Source organism: Podarcis erhardii (genome assembly GCF_964252035.2).
Source record: "Podarcis erhardii genome assembly, chromosome: 13".
In the NCBI taxonomy this organism is placed as follows: Eukaryota; Metazoa; Chordata; class Lepidosauria; order Squamata; family Lacertidae; genus Podarcis; species Podarcis erhardii.
This window is the reverse complement of record NC_138502.1, coordinates 42,425,201-42,441,099: the sequence shown is the minus strand read 5'-3', so window position 1 is coordinate 42,441,099 and position 15,899 is coordinate 42,425,201. Positions and strand designations below refer to the sequence as shown.

The following is a 15,899-nucleotide window of genomic DNA, read 5'->3' as shown; positions in this document are numbered from 1 at the left end:
ACGAGTCCCTGCGCTGTGCCGGTGATTCACTGAGTGGGCAGGGGATTCACTGAGTAGGCAGCTCGGCTCGTGGGCTGGTAAAATGATCTTCATGGGCCGGATCCGACCCATGGGCTGCACGTTGCCGACCCCTGACTTAAAAGGCTGGTGTGTTTTTAGCCTAAGATATAGCCTGACTTGCGCAAGTAACACTTGGGGGTCTAGATGATTGCTCCAACTCTCATCGAGAAGAGATAAATGCCGGAATAACTTGAGTGCTGGAACTCTCAAGGTATTCAGAGATGGATGTGTAAGTGTGTTGGAGAAGCCGGTTTCTAAAATTTAGCTTTGGCTATGCGTGGCTGAAAACAAACAGGCAAGCACACCCCAGTCATTCAAACACTTAGCAAAATTTATTAGAATTGCTTGTCATGATATAAAAAAATAGTTTTCATTTTCACAAGTGAGGTCTGTCTAAGCGAGTCCTTATCCACCAGCCAGCAGCAGATCTAGAAAGTGGTGCTTATAAAAGGACAGGGGACCCTCCTTCTTTGTAGCTACAGAACAGAAAGCAGAAGCTGCAGAGGAGGGTTGGCTTAGGCTCACTTTTGCTGCATTTTTAGAAACTGGGGGGCTCCGAGGGGCTGAAAAGGCTTCCCCTGCCATATAAGCCTTGCCAGCCTCTCTCAATCTGTGGTACTGAAGGCAAACAGTATTGTGATCCGGTCAAACAATTACAGTAGCTGGAATTGGAGAGCAAGGCTTCAGTGTTAGCATGGCTTATTGCCCTTCTGCACCGCAAGCAGAATACATCATGTATGCAAAACACACCCATTTATTGCATAACTTGTTCAGGTCACAGCCCTTAGTAGCCCAGACTAAATGCTGGGCTAAGGCATCTGGGTGTGTAAATTGGGCATCTGAATAAAACACAATAGAGAGGGGGCTCTGTTTTAAAGTGTCCACACCAAGTTAATGCCACTTAGACCAAAGCCTAATGTGTACTGAGAATTTAAGAGCGTCTGCTCTTGATTTGAGGTGAAGCGAAGGCTGGAAGAGAGCTTGAGTCCCGGTACTTGCGTACCCTTAGGAAAGGAACTTTGCTCACAATCAAACCCTAGGACTGTGCGTTGTAGATGGGTTTTTATCAGACAAGCTAGGTCAACATGAAGAACACATCAGGGCCAAGGCTTGAAAGAGTGAGACCGCAGCGACTGATCCTCATGAACAGACAGCTAATTTCTTTCCTGCTCACATAAGGAGGCCGAGAGAAGGGTTTCAGAGGTCAATACAATCAAATAGCCCTCCAAAAAAGCTTGAAGAGGAAGTACGAGCAGGAATAGCCTCTTGGCTACAGAGCGCCAGGCTACAACACACCCCTCCTGGGGTGCCCAAGGTCAGTAGAGCTGGCTCTTCAGTTGTTGCAGGACGCCAATCACAATGTCCCGTAGGGTCTAGGAGGGGAAAGTCCATAGGAATTCGTAAGAAGCTGGTTCAAGTTAAAGGGTATTCTTTGGTAGGGCTGGGAAGACAGGGAAAACTAGCCTGGATGGGATTAAACCAGAACCTTTAGTTTTCAGGCTCCTGACCCATGGGGATCATCAACCTCTTAACAGGGGGACACCACAGTCTTGCACCTTACCGTAAGGACCACCTGAGACATAGTAATAATAATCTATTGTTTATAACCCACCCATCTGGCTGGGTTTCCCCTTATGTCCCTGTTTAATCACTGAGACCTACGGGAGGAATGTCATTAACTGTGTCTCAAGTGAATGAGAACTGTCGGTATCTATGAAAAATTCAGCATGGCTGATCCAGCAATGTGGAATGCCCTCGTGATGGAGATCAGCCAAGAAACATCACATCTTATTTTTAGACGACTTCCTTGGGTGGGTGGATTTTGTGTGATTGGCAAGTTCCTTCTGATTTTATGTTTGCTGTATGTAGCTTAGACATTTTCTATACGAGTTAGCAGTATATAAATCTTTTTATAAGCAAATGCTACACAACAGTTGGAGGAGGAGCCAGTTGTCAAGTTCCTTAGGATCATCCTGCGTAAAGTGCTGGAAATCAAAGCCTGATGTGGCACTATCCTGAGGATCTGAGGTGGGGCGGGGGAACGCTTGAAAAAATTGAGCAGTTTATCAGCATTGAGCAAATATGGACGAGACTTCTAATAATGGGAGGGGAGATCTATGAATACATACCTGCCTTCACATCTCGACTCCCTTCCAAAAAATTGTGCAAGTTAAAACACTCAGATCTTACTGTTCAAACTAAATTGTGAATTTACCTAGGTAAACGTTAATGTGGGTGCCGAACTGAGATGTTCCGGTCACAGAATTCTTCAGCAAGCAGCGCAGCAGGCAGTAAAGCCAGGGCCAAAATCAGCAGGAGTGGGACATGTTAGGAGCCAAGAGGAAGGTGTGTCCATTGGGACACAACTGTACCACTTCCACAGCACTTTGTCATCTCACTGCTGGGGACCAGGCTGGTATGGGCTACTCTTGACAGTCCTGAGTCTCAAGAGCTGAATTTATTCAGTTTTCAGATACACAGCTGAAACCACTTGGGCACTAAATGAACCGATTATCAGACACCGGGAGAGGAGAGGCAGATGGACTAGGAGCTGCCATAGCTGGGGACACTGAGGTCCATGAGATCAGAGACCCGTTGTCTCCTGAGTCAGAATGGGGCAGAGCATGCTATAGGCTGGCCAGCAGCCCTCATCCAGTGATGGACAAGCAGCTCCCACGTAGGCTGAAAGCATTATTCATACTTTGCCAGAAGGCCATTTTTTTCTGATTTTGCCCCTACATTCTAGTGGAAGGGGCTAACCCTTTGCTCCCTGCTCTAGTGCCCTGCTGACTTGGGAGTATTTGCATAATTAAGGTACTGTGGAAGATAAGGAAACCATTTCTCTCCTATCAGGAGTTCAATCTACCCAGTTCCAGCTGTACAAAGAGAGGAACGCCATAGGCTACTGAGTGGTACTTAGCAACAGCAGGAGGAGTTAAGGAAATCCATCTCATGACCCCTTGATCGATTCAATTTCCACCTGCTTGCCTCTGAGCAGGAGGCAACACGGACTCCAAAGAGGTTAGCATGAGCAAAACAAGCACGTATTTGCTGCATAAAACCGCTAGCCACATGCTCTCAAACTGCGGAATTACCTGTGGCTTGCAATGCTCTTCTATCCAGCTGAAGACACATGCCGAGAGCTCCTGAAAGCTTGTCACGGAGATGGAGGCGTTGAAGGACTGGAACAAGGAATCCATGATACCCTGGAAAACGTTGAACTTCACCTGGTCGGAGACCTGGTTCTTCCCTTCATTAGGATTGTCCTGGTGAGCTTTGACAATCTGTTCGTAGTTTCTGAAATGCATAAATGTGGGCTTAGGAGAAGTAGGCTGGGCTGGAAAGACATCTGAACTATGGGATGTTTTATAGCAGTTGTTGCAGCTCAAAGCTCAAAGAAACAGGATAGAATTGACTGCTCACAATTAAGGATTTCACTTCCGTCCCTTATAAATATTGTGGGAACAGCTGCTACTGAAGCATGCTGTCTTAATGGCATGGGTACATTAACAGAGGGTCTTACATTTTCATGATTTTCAAGGCCATTACATCTTTCCGGAGCGTGGAGACCTCTTCCTCCTGCTTCTTCTTTTCCTTGTGCAAGAACTGGATATAATCAATGGCTGAGGAGCAAAGACACCAATGGGTTAGAACGCAACCACGAGGGGGCTTCTCAAAACATAACCAGAACCTGTGGGCTATTCTGCCCTGTTAACTCAGGAAAGTTGCAGTCTCTCTCCCCCCCTAGGAGGAAGACAAGAAAGCTAGGCTCCCTTTAGGCACTAGTGCTAGTTAGACACATCTATTCAGAGTTTCATAATCTGAAAAGGAGAGAGAGCGAGCAGAGGATGAAACTGGTTTCCAGACTAGTGGGAGCTTGGCAAGAAATAAGACAGGAGATAATAAGAAATTAAGATGCACAATGCAAATGGAAGGAAGACTGAAAGCCAAACACACCCAAGCAGTTCCTCAACTCACTTTTCTGCAACACAATTGCCTTGCTTAATTTCCCTGAGCCTATGGAGAAATCCTGCTGCTGGCAGGTAGGTACAATCGACTGCAAATCGTCGTAGCCTTTCTGTAGGAGAGAGGGAGAGCGGTGTTAAAACTTACAAAGCAAGGCTGCCCGCCCCCCCCAATGATTAGCTAAGTCAGCACACCTCCAGCCGCCATTTCTTGTCTCCCTTTCTCGGCCTCTCCTGGGGAGGAGCAGTGCAAACTTGCTATACCAGGGGGACAGAAAGGGGCGTTGAGCATGGATGGACGTGTAGGTCACCCCACTTTCTGACCTTGATGGCATCCCTCCGCTTCTGCTCAGCCTGCGTGTGGGCGCGGCGGCGGCGATCTTTGTAGATTTCTTTGTAGGCTTCCTGCTGGTAGTCAGAGTCTTCATCATCTGCAGCAGGAAAACAGGCCTTGTCAGCTAAGGGGCAAGGCAGCAGGAAGGGGCCTAAGGGAAGCGGGGGAGGGCACCCAGCAGCTTCCTCACCGCAAGATTTCATCAGGCTCAAGTTGCGATGAGAAAACTGCAGGGTATATTGGAGGAATCGCCATTTGTAGGCTGTGAAAGCGCAAGCCAGCCTCGGATCCCTTTTCTGGAAATTAAAAGGGAATACACCCCTGCTAGGGGGCTTCCTTTTCTCTGCATTTTCACACTTCCATGGGCCAGTGAGGAGGGATGGGACGTTAACACCTTGCAAAAAAGCCAGGGATTAGCCGAGAATTTGGCTATGTCAAACTAGGAGTGCAGTTTCCAAAAGTCATTACCAACCAGCTGATGTCCCATTTGGTAGTCCTTTAATACCTCTCTTCGTCCCTTCCATGGCACTCCCTTCAATTGGAATACTTAAGACACTGCCTCCCAGCTGCCCAGGAATAATGCAGGGGTACAGGTGAGAGGCATAGTTCGCTTCACACTTGGGAGACGAGTGACTGTTCCATTGACAGAGAAGCCAGTGGGCTGTACCTGTGTTGGGTACTGAAGAGGCACTGGTGGAGCCGATGCTGTTTGCTCTTGATACAATGCTCCCTTTCCTCCTGCTTTCCACAAAGAGTGCTGAAAGAGAAACACCACCAAAGTAGACCTAACAAGAGTGCATCCTCCACATAATTTTACTCCTTAATACCCTCTATCCACCCTACTGCGTTTGCAGTTAGGGGGAGAAAAGGGTTCGGTCCTCCCTCTTTGATGGCACACTTTTATGTGAAGCAAGGATTCACTGGTTGCAATTGGGCAACCGGGAGCTAAGCTACATTAACTGAATGCAGTGGTGTGATCTGTCATATACCCGTATTTTTCGCTCCATAACACGCACGTAGTTTTTAGAGGAGGAAAATCCGTAGACATGCCAGCCGTAGGCATTCCCTCCATAACACGCACAGACATTTCCCCTTACTTTTTAGGAGGAAAAAAGTGAGTGTTATGGTGCAAAAAATACGGTATATCTCTGGTAAGTGTATATATTGTCACAAAGAGCCCACAAACGAGGTCACCATAACTGCCTGCCTCCCTCGCAATTGTCCCTTCATGCTTCCAGCTCAAAGATGAGGCATCGTCCCTCTCCCACGCTAAGAATATGGGGCACACAAATTCACACAACCCTTCCGTTCCCAGCTGAACGCTTCCGAAGGGGCAACACAGGACACCTTGTCCTTCCCAAATCCTGTGCGTGTCTGAGGAGGGGAGGGGAAGAGTCAGTGGCAACCACAAATTATGCCTAGCCAAAATTTGTGGATCCAAAGCCCAGCTGAAATGTGTAGCCCCAAAACACGAATCCACCAAACAAGGGAATAGCTCCTGTTAAAACACAAGGGCCCAGGGAGAAGCAGGAGAAGCAGCTAAGGATATTTAGCAAGACGCTAAGCAATCCAAGAAGTCATGAGAAAGAGGGGCTACCAAACACTTACCAGGATCCAGCCCGTTGTCGCTAAACGTCGAGTCAACCTGGTTTGTTGTGCCACAAGAAGAGAAGGGGGGGTGGAAATAAGACAACTTTTTATTTAGACACATCCCAATGTCTTACTTGAACTGTGGCTGGTTCTTAAGCATTCTTAAGCATCTGTAAAACTGATACCTGTGTGCTGAGTGCACAAAGAGGAATGTTCAACAAATATGCTGTTATATCAAGTAAAACTAAAACAAAATCATTCCATCGACCCCCATTAAAACATTTTTTTCAAAACCTAATTACTCTCTGTGTTGAAAAATCAAAGTGACGATGCAGGAAGTCAACCTCCTGAAAGGTTGCTTTTGCCCTCGTATATTTTATAGCACTGAAGGAAGGAAGCTGAAAGTTATATATTGCAGCCTCTGGATACGAGACAATCAATATTCCTCCCTACCTTCTGGGAGAGAGGGGTAGCATTGGGAACTATCCCAGAATCAACAGCAGCAGGGCCTAAGAAATGATCTTGGAGAGTTGTTGCCAGCAAACAACACTAGGTGGGACGGCTCAGTGGTCTAAGGCAGCATTCCTGAAACAGGAGCCTCACAATTTCAGGCCTTTTGGAGCAGAGATCTCAATGCTGAGCTTTCCCCACTCCTCTTTCATTCTGGCCCATTTGCAACGCAGCAGAAAACGAGCAATGGGCACTATAATCTCATCTACAACTCCCATCATTCCTGACAGCTGGTCCTGCTAGTTAGGGATGATGGGAGTTGTAGTCCAACATCTAGGAACCCACAGCTGGGAAAGGCTCCATCACCGTGAGCTCAGAGGGAGGCTGTCAGTTCAGGCTGTCAAAGGGGCAGGAGGAGTTTTGAAAGCCAATCCCATAGCTGTCAACCTTTCCCTTTTCTTGCGAGGAATCCTATTTGGAATAATAATAATAACACATTTTATTTATATCCCTGCCCTCCCCAGCCAAGACCAGGCTCAGGGCGGCTAACAACCAATAATAAAAACAAGTTGATTAAAATACAATTTAAAAACAAGATTAAAATGCAACATTAAAACATTAGGAAGCAGCCTCTTCGCAGGAGGAGAAAGGAAAAATAAAGAGGGTGAGAGAATCAAACTTGGAATAAGGGAATTTCCCTTAAAAAAAGGGAAACGTGGACAGCTATGAAACCCCGGGAGAACCAACTGCTGCTTTTTTTTTAATTTTAAGTCTCCTTGGCATCTTTTAATGCAATTAGGAGGGGTTGTTTATCAGCTCCATTAAGCCACGTTTAAACTAAGCCCAGATTTCAGCTGATTTCGTAACCAGAGAAATCCGCCCCAGAGGCGATCAAGCAAGCGCTTTTCTTCCCACTTCTCCCTATTCACTGACCTGGCGGGGGGTGGTTTAGTTATATGCACTGAAAAGGCCCCAGGCCTGCTTCCCGGGGGGGTGGGGGGGAAAGGGGCATTCTTCACATGCTCAGAGACACTCTCTTCCGAGCCTCGCGGGTTCTGCAGGCTGAGCAGGCGACCGGGACCCACCCGCCACCGTCCCGTCGACCTGCCCCATGGCTTGAGCCTCGGTCCCCACCCACCCGCTCGCCTTGCCTTTGCTTCCCCCGCTCTCACTCACTCTGGCCGCCCAGGAGCTCTCCGGAGAAACGCTCGGCGGCTCCGCCATCTTTCCAGACCCTCCCCCCCCCCCCAGTCCGCCCCCGGGTCCGGCACAGCGTCACGCGTCATGCCGTGACGTCGCCCAATCAGGGCTGCGGGAGGGCAGTTCTTGGGAGGGAGTGCGCTCCGATGGCCAGGGGAAAGATTTCACACAAACTCTTTTTTTTTTTTTAATGATATTTATTAAAGTTTCCAATAAAAACATATAAACACAGACAACAATAAAAACATACACAGACAAAAGACCAAAAACAAGTATAATTTCAAACCTTATTTTCTTAAACCTAATTTCCCCGACCTCCTCACACCTCCCCCTTCTGTCTTCTAATTTCATTTATCTAATCAGCAAATCCATTCCCTTATTTCCCATAGTTTTTGATAATTCTGTTCTTTTTCCTTAATCAACGCCCCTGAAAACCACAAATTTTTAAACCCATGTCTTTCTAGCCTTCATTAATTTTATAGTGTTTATTAAGATAGTCTTTGAATTTCTGCCAATCTTCTTCCACTGTCTCTGATTACACACAAACTCTCTCTCTCTCAGGCGCCCTGCAGGATTAGGCCAGCCAGCCAGCCGTATTCCGTCCACCTGCACCGCAGACTTCATCATCATCATCATCATCAATAAATTTATTGCACTAGCCAAAGGCCACGACAGATCCCTGCAATCATTTTAAAATGTTATGCACACACACGTACACATACTCAGACGCCCTGCAGGGTAGGCCAGCCAGCCAGTCGTATTCCGTCCACCTGCACTGCAGACTTCATCATCATCATCAATAAATTTATTGCACTAGCCAAAGGTCACGACAGATCTCTGCAATCATTTTAAAATGTAATTCGAGCAGCTGCTAATAAAAAACAAATGACCATGCACTGTGAGATCATCAATAGCAGGGATACCACTAGCTGAGTTGCAGTTGCAATATCGTTGTTGTTGTTGTTTAGTCGTTTAGTCGTGTCCAACTCTTCGTGACCCCATGGACCAGAGCACGCCAGGCACTCCTGTCTTCCACTGCCTCCTGCAGTTTGGTCAAACTCATGTTGGTAGCTTCGAGAACACTGTCCCACCATCTCGTCCTCTGTCGTCCCCTTCTCCTTGTGCCCTCCATCTTTCCCAACATCAGGGTCTTTTCCAGGGAGTCTTCTCTTTTCATGAGGTGGCCAAAGTATTGGAGCCTCAGCTTCAGGATCTGTCCTTCCAGTGAGCACTCAGGGCTGATTTCCTTCAGAATGGATCGGTTTGATCTTCTTGCAGTCCATGGGACCATAATTCAAAAGCATCAATTCTTCGGCGATCAGCCTTCTTTATGGTCCAGCTCTCACTTCCATACATCACTAATAGGAAAACCATAGCTTTAACTATATGAACCTTTGTTGGCAAGGTGATGTCTACGGTTTTTAAGATGCTGTGAAATAACGTAGCCCAGTGCTATTGCTCCCACATCAGGGACCAGATTGAGGGGAAGTGTGTAATAGCCTTGGCAGGGTACCCTAATGCTGGTTTGAAGCTGTGGTTGGTTTGACATTCGAGTCAACACACACGCACACACACCATAGCTGTCAACTTTTTCCTTTTTTTAAGGGAAAGTCCCTTATTTCGAATAGGATTCCTTGCGAGAAAAGGGAAAAGTTGACAGCTTTGACACAAACCCTCAGGCTGTATAGGCTCGAAATCGCCCCTCTTAGACACCCCTCCCTTTGCAGAAGATCCTCCTTGCAAACCGCTTGCTTGAAGCCTCCATAGACAGGCAGGTGGCAATTGCAGACGTTGCAAAAGTACAAAACAAATTCTATGTCTGATGCTGTATTGTTTTTAATATTCAGTTGGAAGCCGCCCAGAGTAGCTGGGGAAACCCAGCCAGATGGGCGGGGTATAAATATATTATTATAATTATTATTATTATTATTATTATTATTATTATTATTAATAATCACAAGGCAGTAGGAGCAGACACATCTCTCTTTGCCTGTCCTTTTTTTTTTTTGAAGGGGGACAACCAGCAGAATGGTCACAGTTAAATCATAAAAAAATTACAATTCTCCCCTGATTCCTATGGACAGCCCGGGGGAGTGAACATAAATAAAAATTATACTGAGAGCAGAACACGCATCTTTAAACTTCAGTCCAGACTCTAGAGAGTAGCCTTTAATCAGCCTTGCTGTGATTGGACTACGACTCCCATCATCCCTAGCTAGCGGGGCCAGCGGCGGGGGATGATGGGGTTTGCAGTTCAACGGGAGTTACCAATCACGAGAAGGGCTTGTCTAGCCTTGTCCTTGTCTATGGTTCCCCCCTCAAGTCGTAGGAAGAGGAAACCGGAAGTGACGGTGGTTGTTTTTTCTCTTCCCGCTCCCCGCCCCGCCCACTTTCTCTATGATCCTTGCGCTGTAGAGGCGACCCCGGAAGTGCCGGTCGTCGGTCGCCTGAAGGCTGCGCGGTGGGCGCAGGGCGGCGGAGGCGCCATGGCGGAGCCCCTGGACGAGCTCGCTAAGCTCGAGTACCTGTCCCTGGTCTCCAAAGTCTGCACGGAGCTCGACAACCACTTGGGCATCAACGACAAGGATCTGGGTAGGCGCCGAGGGTGTAAAGGGGTCCATTTTGTCATATTGGCTGTTACTGTTTTTATCTGTAAGCCGCCTCGAGCCCATGTCAGGGGGGAAAGGCGGGGTACAGTAAAATAAATATGTTGTTGTTGTTTAGTTGTTTGGTCATGTCCGACTCTTCGTGACCCCATGGACCAGAGCACGCCAGGCACTCCTGTCTTCCTCTGCCTCCCGCAGTTTGGTCAAACTCATGCTGGTAGCTTCAAGAACACTATCCAACCATCTCGTCCTCTGTCGTCCCCTTCTCCTTGTGCCCTCCATCTTTCCCAACATCAGGGTCTTTTCCAGGGAGTCTTCTCTTCTCATGAGGTGGCCAAAGTATTGGAGCCTCAGCTTCAGGATCTGTCCTTCCAGTGAGCACTCAGGGCTGATTTCCTTCAGAATGGATCGGTTTGATCTTCTTGCAGTCCATGGGACTCTCAAGAGTCTCCTCTAGCTTCATAATTCAGAAGCATCAATTCTTCAGCGATCAGCCTTCTTTATGATCCAGCTCTCACTTCCATACATCACTACTGGAAAAACCACAGCTTTAACTATACGGACCTTTGTCAGCAAGGTGATGTCTCTGCTTTTTAAGATGCTATCTAGGTTTGTCATCGCTTTTCTCCCAAGAAGCAGGAGTCTTTTAATTTCGTAACTGCTGTCACCATCTGCAGTGATCATGGAGCCCAAGAAAGTAAAATCTTTCCTTCCTCCATTTCTTCCCCTTCTATTTGCCAGGAGGTGATGGGCCCAGTGGCCATGGTCTTAGTTTTTTTGATGTTGAGCTTCAGACCATATTTTGCGCTCTCCTCTTTCACCCTCATTAAAAGGTTCTTTAATTCCTCCTCACTTTCTGCCATCAAGGTTGTGTCATCTGCAATAACAGTAATAAATAATCTGTGACTTCTTAAACATGTGAGGGGGCTGTTATTATGATTATAATTTATGCTTCCTAATGTGTTGTTAACATTGATTTTTTTGCATTTCTTATGGTTCTAGGGGGCCTCATGCACAGTATACAAATATATATTGTGACATATGCATTTTTAAAATTAAAATTAGAATGTACACCGCCGTCATCTGGTGACAATGGAGAGGTTATCACTTATTATTATTATTTTAACAATTTCTTAGTGATTTCTTCCTCAGTACTTCAGCTGTGCTTTCATTCTTTTATTTTTCTCTTTCTTGGATGCCATGTTCTTTGGAAGCTTGTTTAGACCAAGTGAATGGCATTGTAGGCTTCCTCCACATGAATAGGAGTTCACTTTTTGAATAATAAGAATTATAGGCCACAGGATTTTAGAGATGCTTAGGCGGGGCATGGAAAAAAAAAAAAAAGGTTGGGACTCACTGGTTTACGCTGTGCAAATTATGTTCTTAATGTTGTACGCAGCCCTGGGATCTTTGGATAAAGGGTGATATATAAATTGAATAAATAGTGAGTTTGCGAGAAGTGAGGTTACAGGGGACCAGGCCTTCTCGGTACTGGCACCCACCCTGTGGAACACCTTCGCATCAGATGTCAAGGAAGTAAACAATTATCTGACTTTCAGAAGACATCTGAATAGGCAGCCATGTTTAGGGAAGTTTTTAACGTTTGGTATTTTATTGTGTTTTTAATATTCTGTTGGAAGCCACTCAGAGTGGCTGGGGAAACCCAGCCAGATGGGTGGGGTATAAATAATAATAATAATAATAATAATAATAGTAGTAGTAGTAATAATACAGTGGTACCTCGGGTTAAGTACTTAATTCTTTCCGGAGGTCCGTACTTAACCTGAAACTGTTCTTAACCTGAAGCACCACTTTAGCTAATGGGGCCTCCTGCTGCTGCCACACTGCCGGAGCACGATTTCTGTTCTCATCCTGAAGCAAAGTTCTTAACCTGAAGCACTATTTCTGGGTTAGCGGAGTCTGTAACCTGAAGCGTATGTAACCCGAGGTACCACTGTATTTGTTTTGTCTGTCAGTAAAGGAAGAAGGTGAGGGGATTCTGGGATGAAAATCCCACATTTGCTGGGCTGCCTTGTGCTCTCTGGAGGCTGCGTTTATGAAGCTGGGGTATTAATAAATTAATAAATAAGAATGCCAGAAGAGCCTTGCTAAATCAGGCGAATGTCCCACCTAGCCCAGTATCCTGTTCACATAGTCGCCAACCAGATGCCTGTGAGATGCTCGCAAGCAAGACATGAGTGCAACAGCGCTCCCTTCCCACCTGCAAATTGCAGCAACTGGTATTTAGAGACTACTTCTTTGACGATCATTCGTAGCTGAAGAAGATTGTGTTCTGGATCCACACGTCCTTCCACAGCAGGGGCATAGGTTTCCAGGCGGGAGTTGATCACAGTGAGGGTTTGCCAAGTGTGTCTTCCTCTTAGCACGTTTCTCCCTTGTGTCCTGAGTTCAAGCGTCTTCAAAGCCCACAACACCTTTGGTAAAGGCTCTTCTCCCATTGGAGCTCTCGCAGGCCATTGATTTCCAGCTGTCGGTGTTTATACTATACTTTTTTAAGATTTAGAGAAATACTGCCTCTGACAGTGGAACATAGCCATCATGGCTGGTAGCTGTTGATATGAAGCGCTCTCATACAGAGACAGAGGATTACCTCCTCCCCTCAGTCAAACTACCAATGGTGTGAATTTAGGTAAAATTTTCCTGCAATAGAAAACTTCCCACTGCCCTAAATAGGTGGTTCATTGTAGCATGTTTGTATATGATGAAAGAATACAATTCAAAAATAAAAATGTTCAACTGTGGTCATATGACTGACAATAATGCCTTCAGTTATCATGCGACAAATGTATGCATTTTAACTTATTATTTGTTGGATTTTTATTCTGCCTTTCCTTCAACAAGCAATGAAACCATTTTAAAAAATCATTGGTACCATTTAATATCTTTTAAACAGTTCTTTTAAATTCATTATAATCAATTCTGTTTCCCCCATCCCACCCCCAATACACCCCTACCTGTTGCTAGGCTTCTGTTAGAGATGTTCCTAAATCTAAGAGTGCCCTTCCTGGGGGGGGGGGGGATATGCTTCTTGACTAGCTTGCTAATGTAGTCTGGACTGTTTTTAGCTGTAGGCATCTCTTCTTCGTTAAATCTGCTATCTGCTTATAGCATCCTGCGAATTGCCTAGAGAGTGCACCGGTTCTTCCAAGCAATATGTACTGTATTTTTCGCTCCACAGGACGCACCTTGTTTTAGAGGGGGAGAACAAGAAAAAAAAAATCTCCCCCTCTCTGCTCAGCGCCCCTTCAGCGAAGCGGCAGGAGAAACGGAGCCCCTTCCATTTCTCCTCCCGCTTGGCTGAAGGGGCGCTGCGCAGCTCTCTCTCTCTGCTGAAGCCAGGAGAGTCTTGCTCTCCCAGCTTCAGCGAAAGGAACCTGAAGCCTCTGGAGCGCAGCAGGAACTCGCGCTGAGCTCCACAGGCTTCAGGCGGCTATCCCTGAAGCCTGGAGAGTGAGAGGGGCTGGTGCGCACCAACCCCTCTCGCTCTCCAGACTTCAGCGAAAGCAACGCAAAGCCTCCGGAGCGCGGAGGGAGCGCTCCCTCTGCGCTTCGGAGGCTTCGCGTTGCTATCGCTGAAGCATAGGAGCCTGTATTCGCTCCATAGGACACACACACATTTCCCCTTAGTTTTTGGAGGGGGAAAGTGCGTCCTATAGAGCGAAAAAATACGGTAGTTGGGAAATGTATATGCAGGTATTTTAGGATTTGGAACCGTGCCTGCTCCGAAACAGTGTGAGCCATTTTCGCCTAATCCTTTTTCCTTTCACCCTCTAATTGTTTACAGCTGAATTTGTGATCAACCTCGCAGAGAGAAATACAACCTTTGATGCATTCAAGGCAGCCTTGGTGAAGAATGGTGCCGAATTTACAGTGAGTGCCAAAATCTTTTGAAGGCAGCAGGTGCAGAGGGTGGTGTTGGTATTTGAGCTGGTGGGGGGGGGGAAGGATTGTAGGAGCAATAAATTCTATTTCTGCTTTGTTTTTTAAACCCAAATTCTGTATTTCAGGATTCCCTCATTAGCAACCTGCTGCGTCTTATACAGACGATGCGACCGCCTGCAAAACCTTCCACTAGCAAAGGTAAGTGAAGCCTCACGGGCACACAGGCAGAATGGGGATGGAAGGGACCTAGCAGCTGCAAGTTGTGGTTAGAAATCAACCATTAATAGTTGCACAGTTTTATTTGGTGTACAAATAAAAATATGGGTTAAAAACAGATACGACTATGGGTTGGTACAAGCCAGATTCTGGGTCAGCACACTTGCAGTCTCTCTTACAGTTTCATAGTGTGAGCATTTACAGTGGTGCCTCGCAAGACGAAATTAATTCGTTCCGCGAGTCTCTTCGTCTTGCGGTTTTTTCGTCTTGCGAAGCAACCCTATTAGCGGATTAGCGCTCTTAGCGGCTATTAAAGGCTTAGCGGCTTAGCGGCTAAAAGGCTATTAGCGGCTTAGCGGCTTAGAAAAAGGGTGGGAGGGAAAAAACTCGCAAGACTCGCAAGACGTTTTCGTCTTGTGAAGCAAGCCCATAGGGAAATTCGTCTTGCGAAGCGCATTGAAAAACGGAAAACCCTTTCGTCTAGTGGGTTTTTCGTCTTGCGAGGCATTCGTCTTGCAGGGCACCACTGTAGTCTTTAGGTCTTGGGATTGCTGCCAAAATTCCACACCACGAGTTACAGGGTTTCAGTGCACATCTTGCCATCTTCAGTGCTTGGCCTGTCAGAAGGGATCCCATCACCTGCCTGTCACCAGGAGAAAGAAATACAAATCTGCCATGGCCCTTCGCCTTTCCAGAGTGCAAGTAATGCAGCAGAGCTAATAACATTTAGATGAAAATCTAATAGAGAAAGTAACAAAGAAAGGAGGTACATATACAGGTTAAAAGTGAAATGAAATGAAATTTCAAGTCGTGTGTGTTTTCTTTTGTTTATTATCACTGTAGAAGCTGTAAAACCGAAAACCGAAAAAGAAAAGTACAAGGAGTTGTTTCCTGCCCTCTGTAGACCAGACAATCCCATTGTCAGGGTAGGTGGGTTTTTGTTCATTTATGAGCTGCAGACGGGAAGAGCAGAGTGCAGAGGAATCTGGGGCAAGAGAGCACATTAGGAACAGGGTGAGTGGGTGGTGAGAGCCAGTGTGGTGTAGTGGTTAAGAGCAGTGGACTCGTAATCTGGTGAACCGGGTTCGCTTCCCTGCTCCTCCACATGCAGCTGCTGGGTGACCTTGGGCCAGTCACACTTCTCTGAAGTCTCTCAGCCTCACTCACCTCACAGAGTGTTTGTTGTGGGGGAGGAAGGGAAAGGAGATTGTTAGCCGCTTTGAGACTCCTTAGGGTAGTGATAAAGCGGGATATCAAATCCAAACTCTTCTTTTTCTTGCACACAAGAGTGTGGGTTGCAGGCATAAAGGCTGGAGGGAGGAGGTTTGTGAGATTAGGGAGGAGAGCCAGGCACCCCAAGTGCGGGAATGGAGTGGGGGTTGTGAATAATAGCAAAATAACAGCATTCCCAAGAAATTATTATTATTATTACTCTGGGCGGCTTCCAACAAAATATTAAAATACAGTAGTCCATCAAACATTAAAAGCTTCCCTAACAGGGCTGCCTTCAGATTTCTGAAAATCTGGTAGTTGTTTATCTCTTTGACATCTGGGAGGGCGTTCCACAGGGCGGGT

General features: G+C 46.5%; 2 protein-coding genes across 3 annotated transcripts in view; one reads left to right on the top strand and one right to left on the bottom strand.

The window, feature by feature from the left end:
• Positions 1–370: 370 nt before the first annotated feature.
• MLX (MAX dimerization protein MLX) lies at positions 371–7,687 on the bottom strand. Its single transcript, XM_081838245.1, has 8 exons — positions 7,576–7,687; positions 5,968–6,004; positions 5,027–5,116; positions 4,350–4,456; positions 4,039–4,138; positions 3,584–3,683; positions 3,156–3,357; positions 371–1,433 (listed from the first exon to the last, which is right to left on the bottom strand). The coding sequence occupies exons 1-8, from the start codon at positions 7,621–7,623 to the stop codon at positions 1,377–1,379; spliced, it is 741 nt and encodes a 246-aa protein (XP_081694371.1). The 5' UTR covers positions 7,624–7,687; the 3' UTR covers positions 371–1,376.
• A 2,326-nt stretch (positions 7,688–10,013) lies between these two features.
• DHX8 (DEAH-box helicase 8) overlaps positions 10,014–15,899 on the top strand; it is a 31,880-nt gene continuing 25,994 nt past the window's right edge. For both annotated transcript variants that reach the window (XM_081837630.1, XM_081837629.1), the window contains exons 1-4: positions 10,014–10,191; positions 14,011–14,096; positions 14,234–14,306; positions 15,168–15,250. In XM_081837630.1, coding sequence (XP_081693756.1) covers positions 10,086–10,191; positions 14,011–14,096; positions 14,234–14,306; positions 15,168–15,250 — 348 coding nt within the window. In that variant the 5' untranslated portion in view covers positions 10,014–10,085. The remainder of the gene's footprint in view (positions 10,192–14,010; positions 14,097–14,233; positions 14,307–15,167; positions 15,251–15,899) is intronic.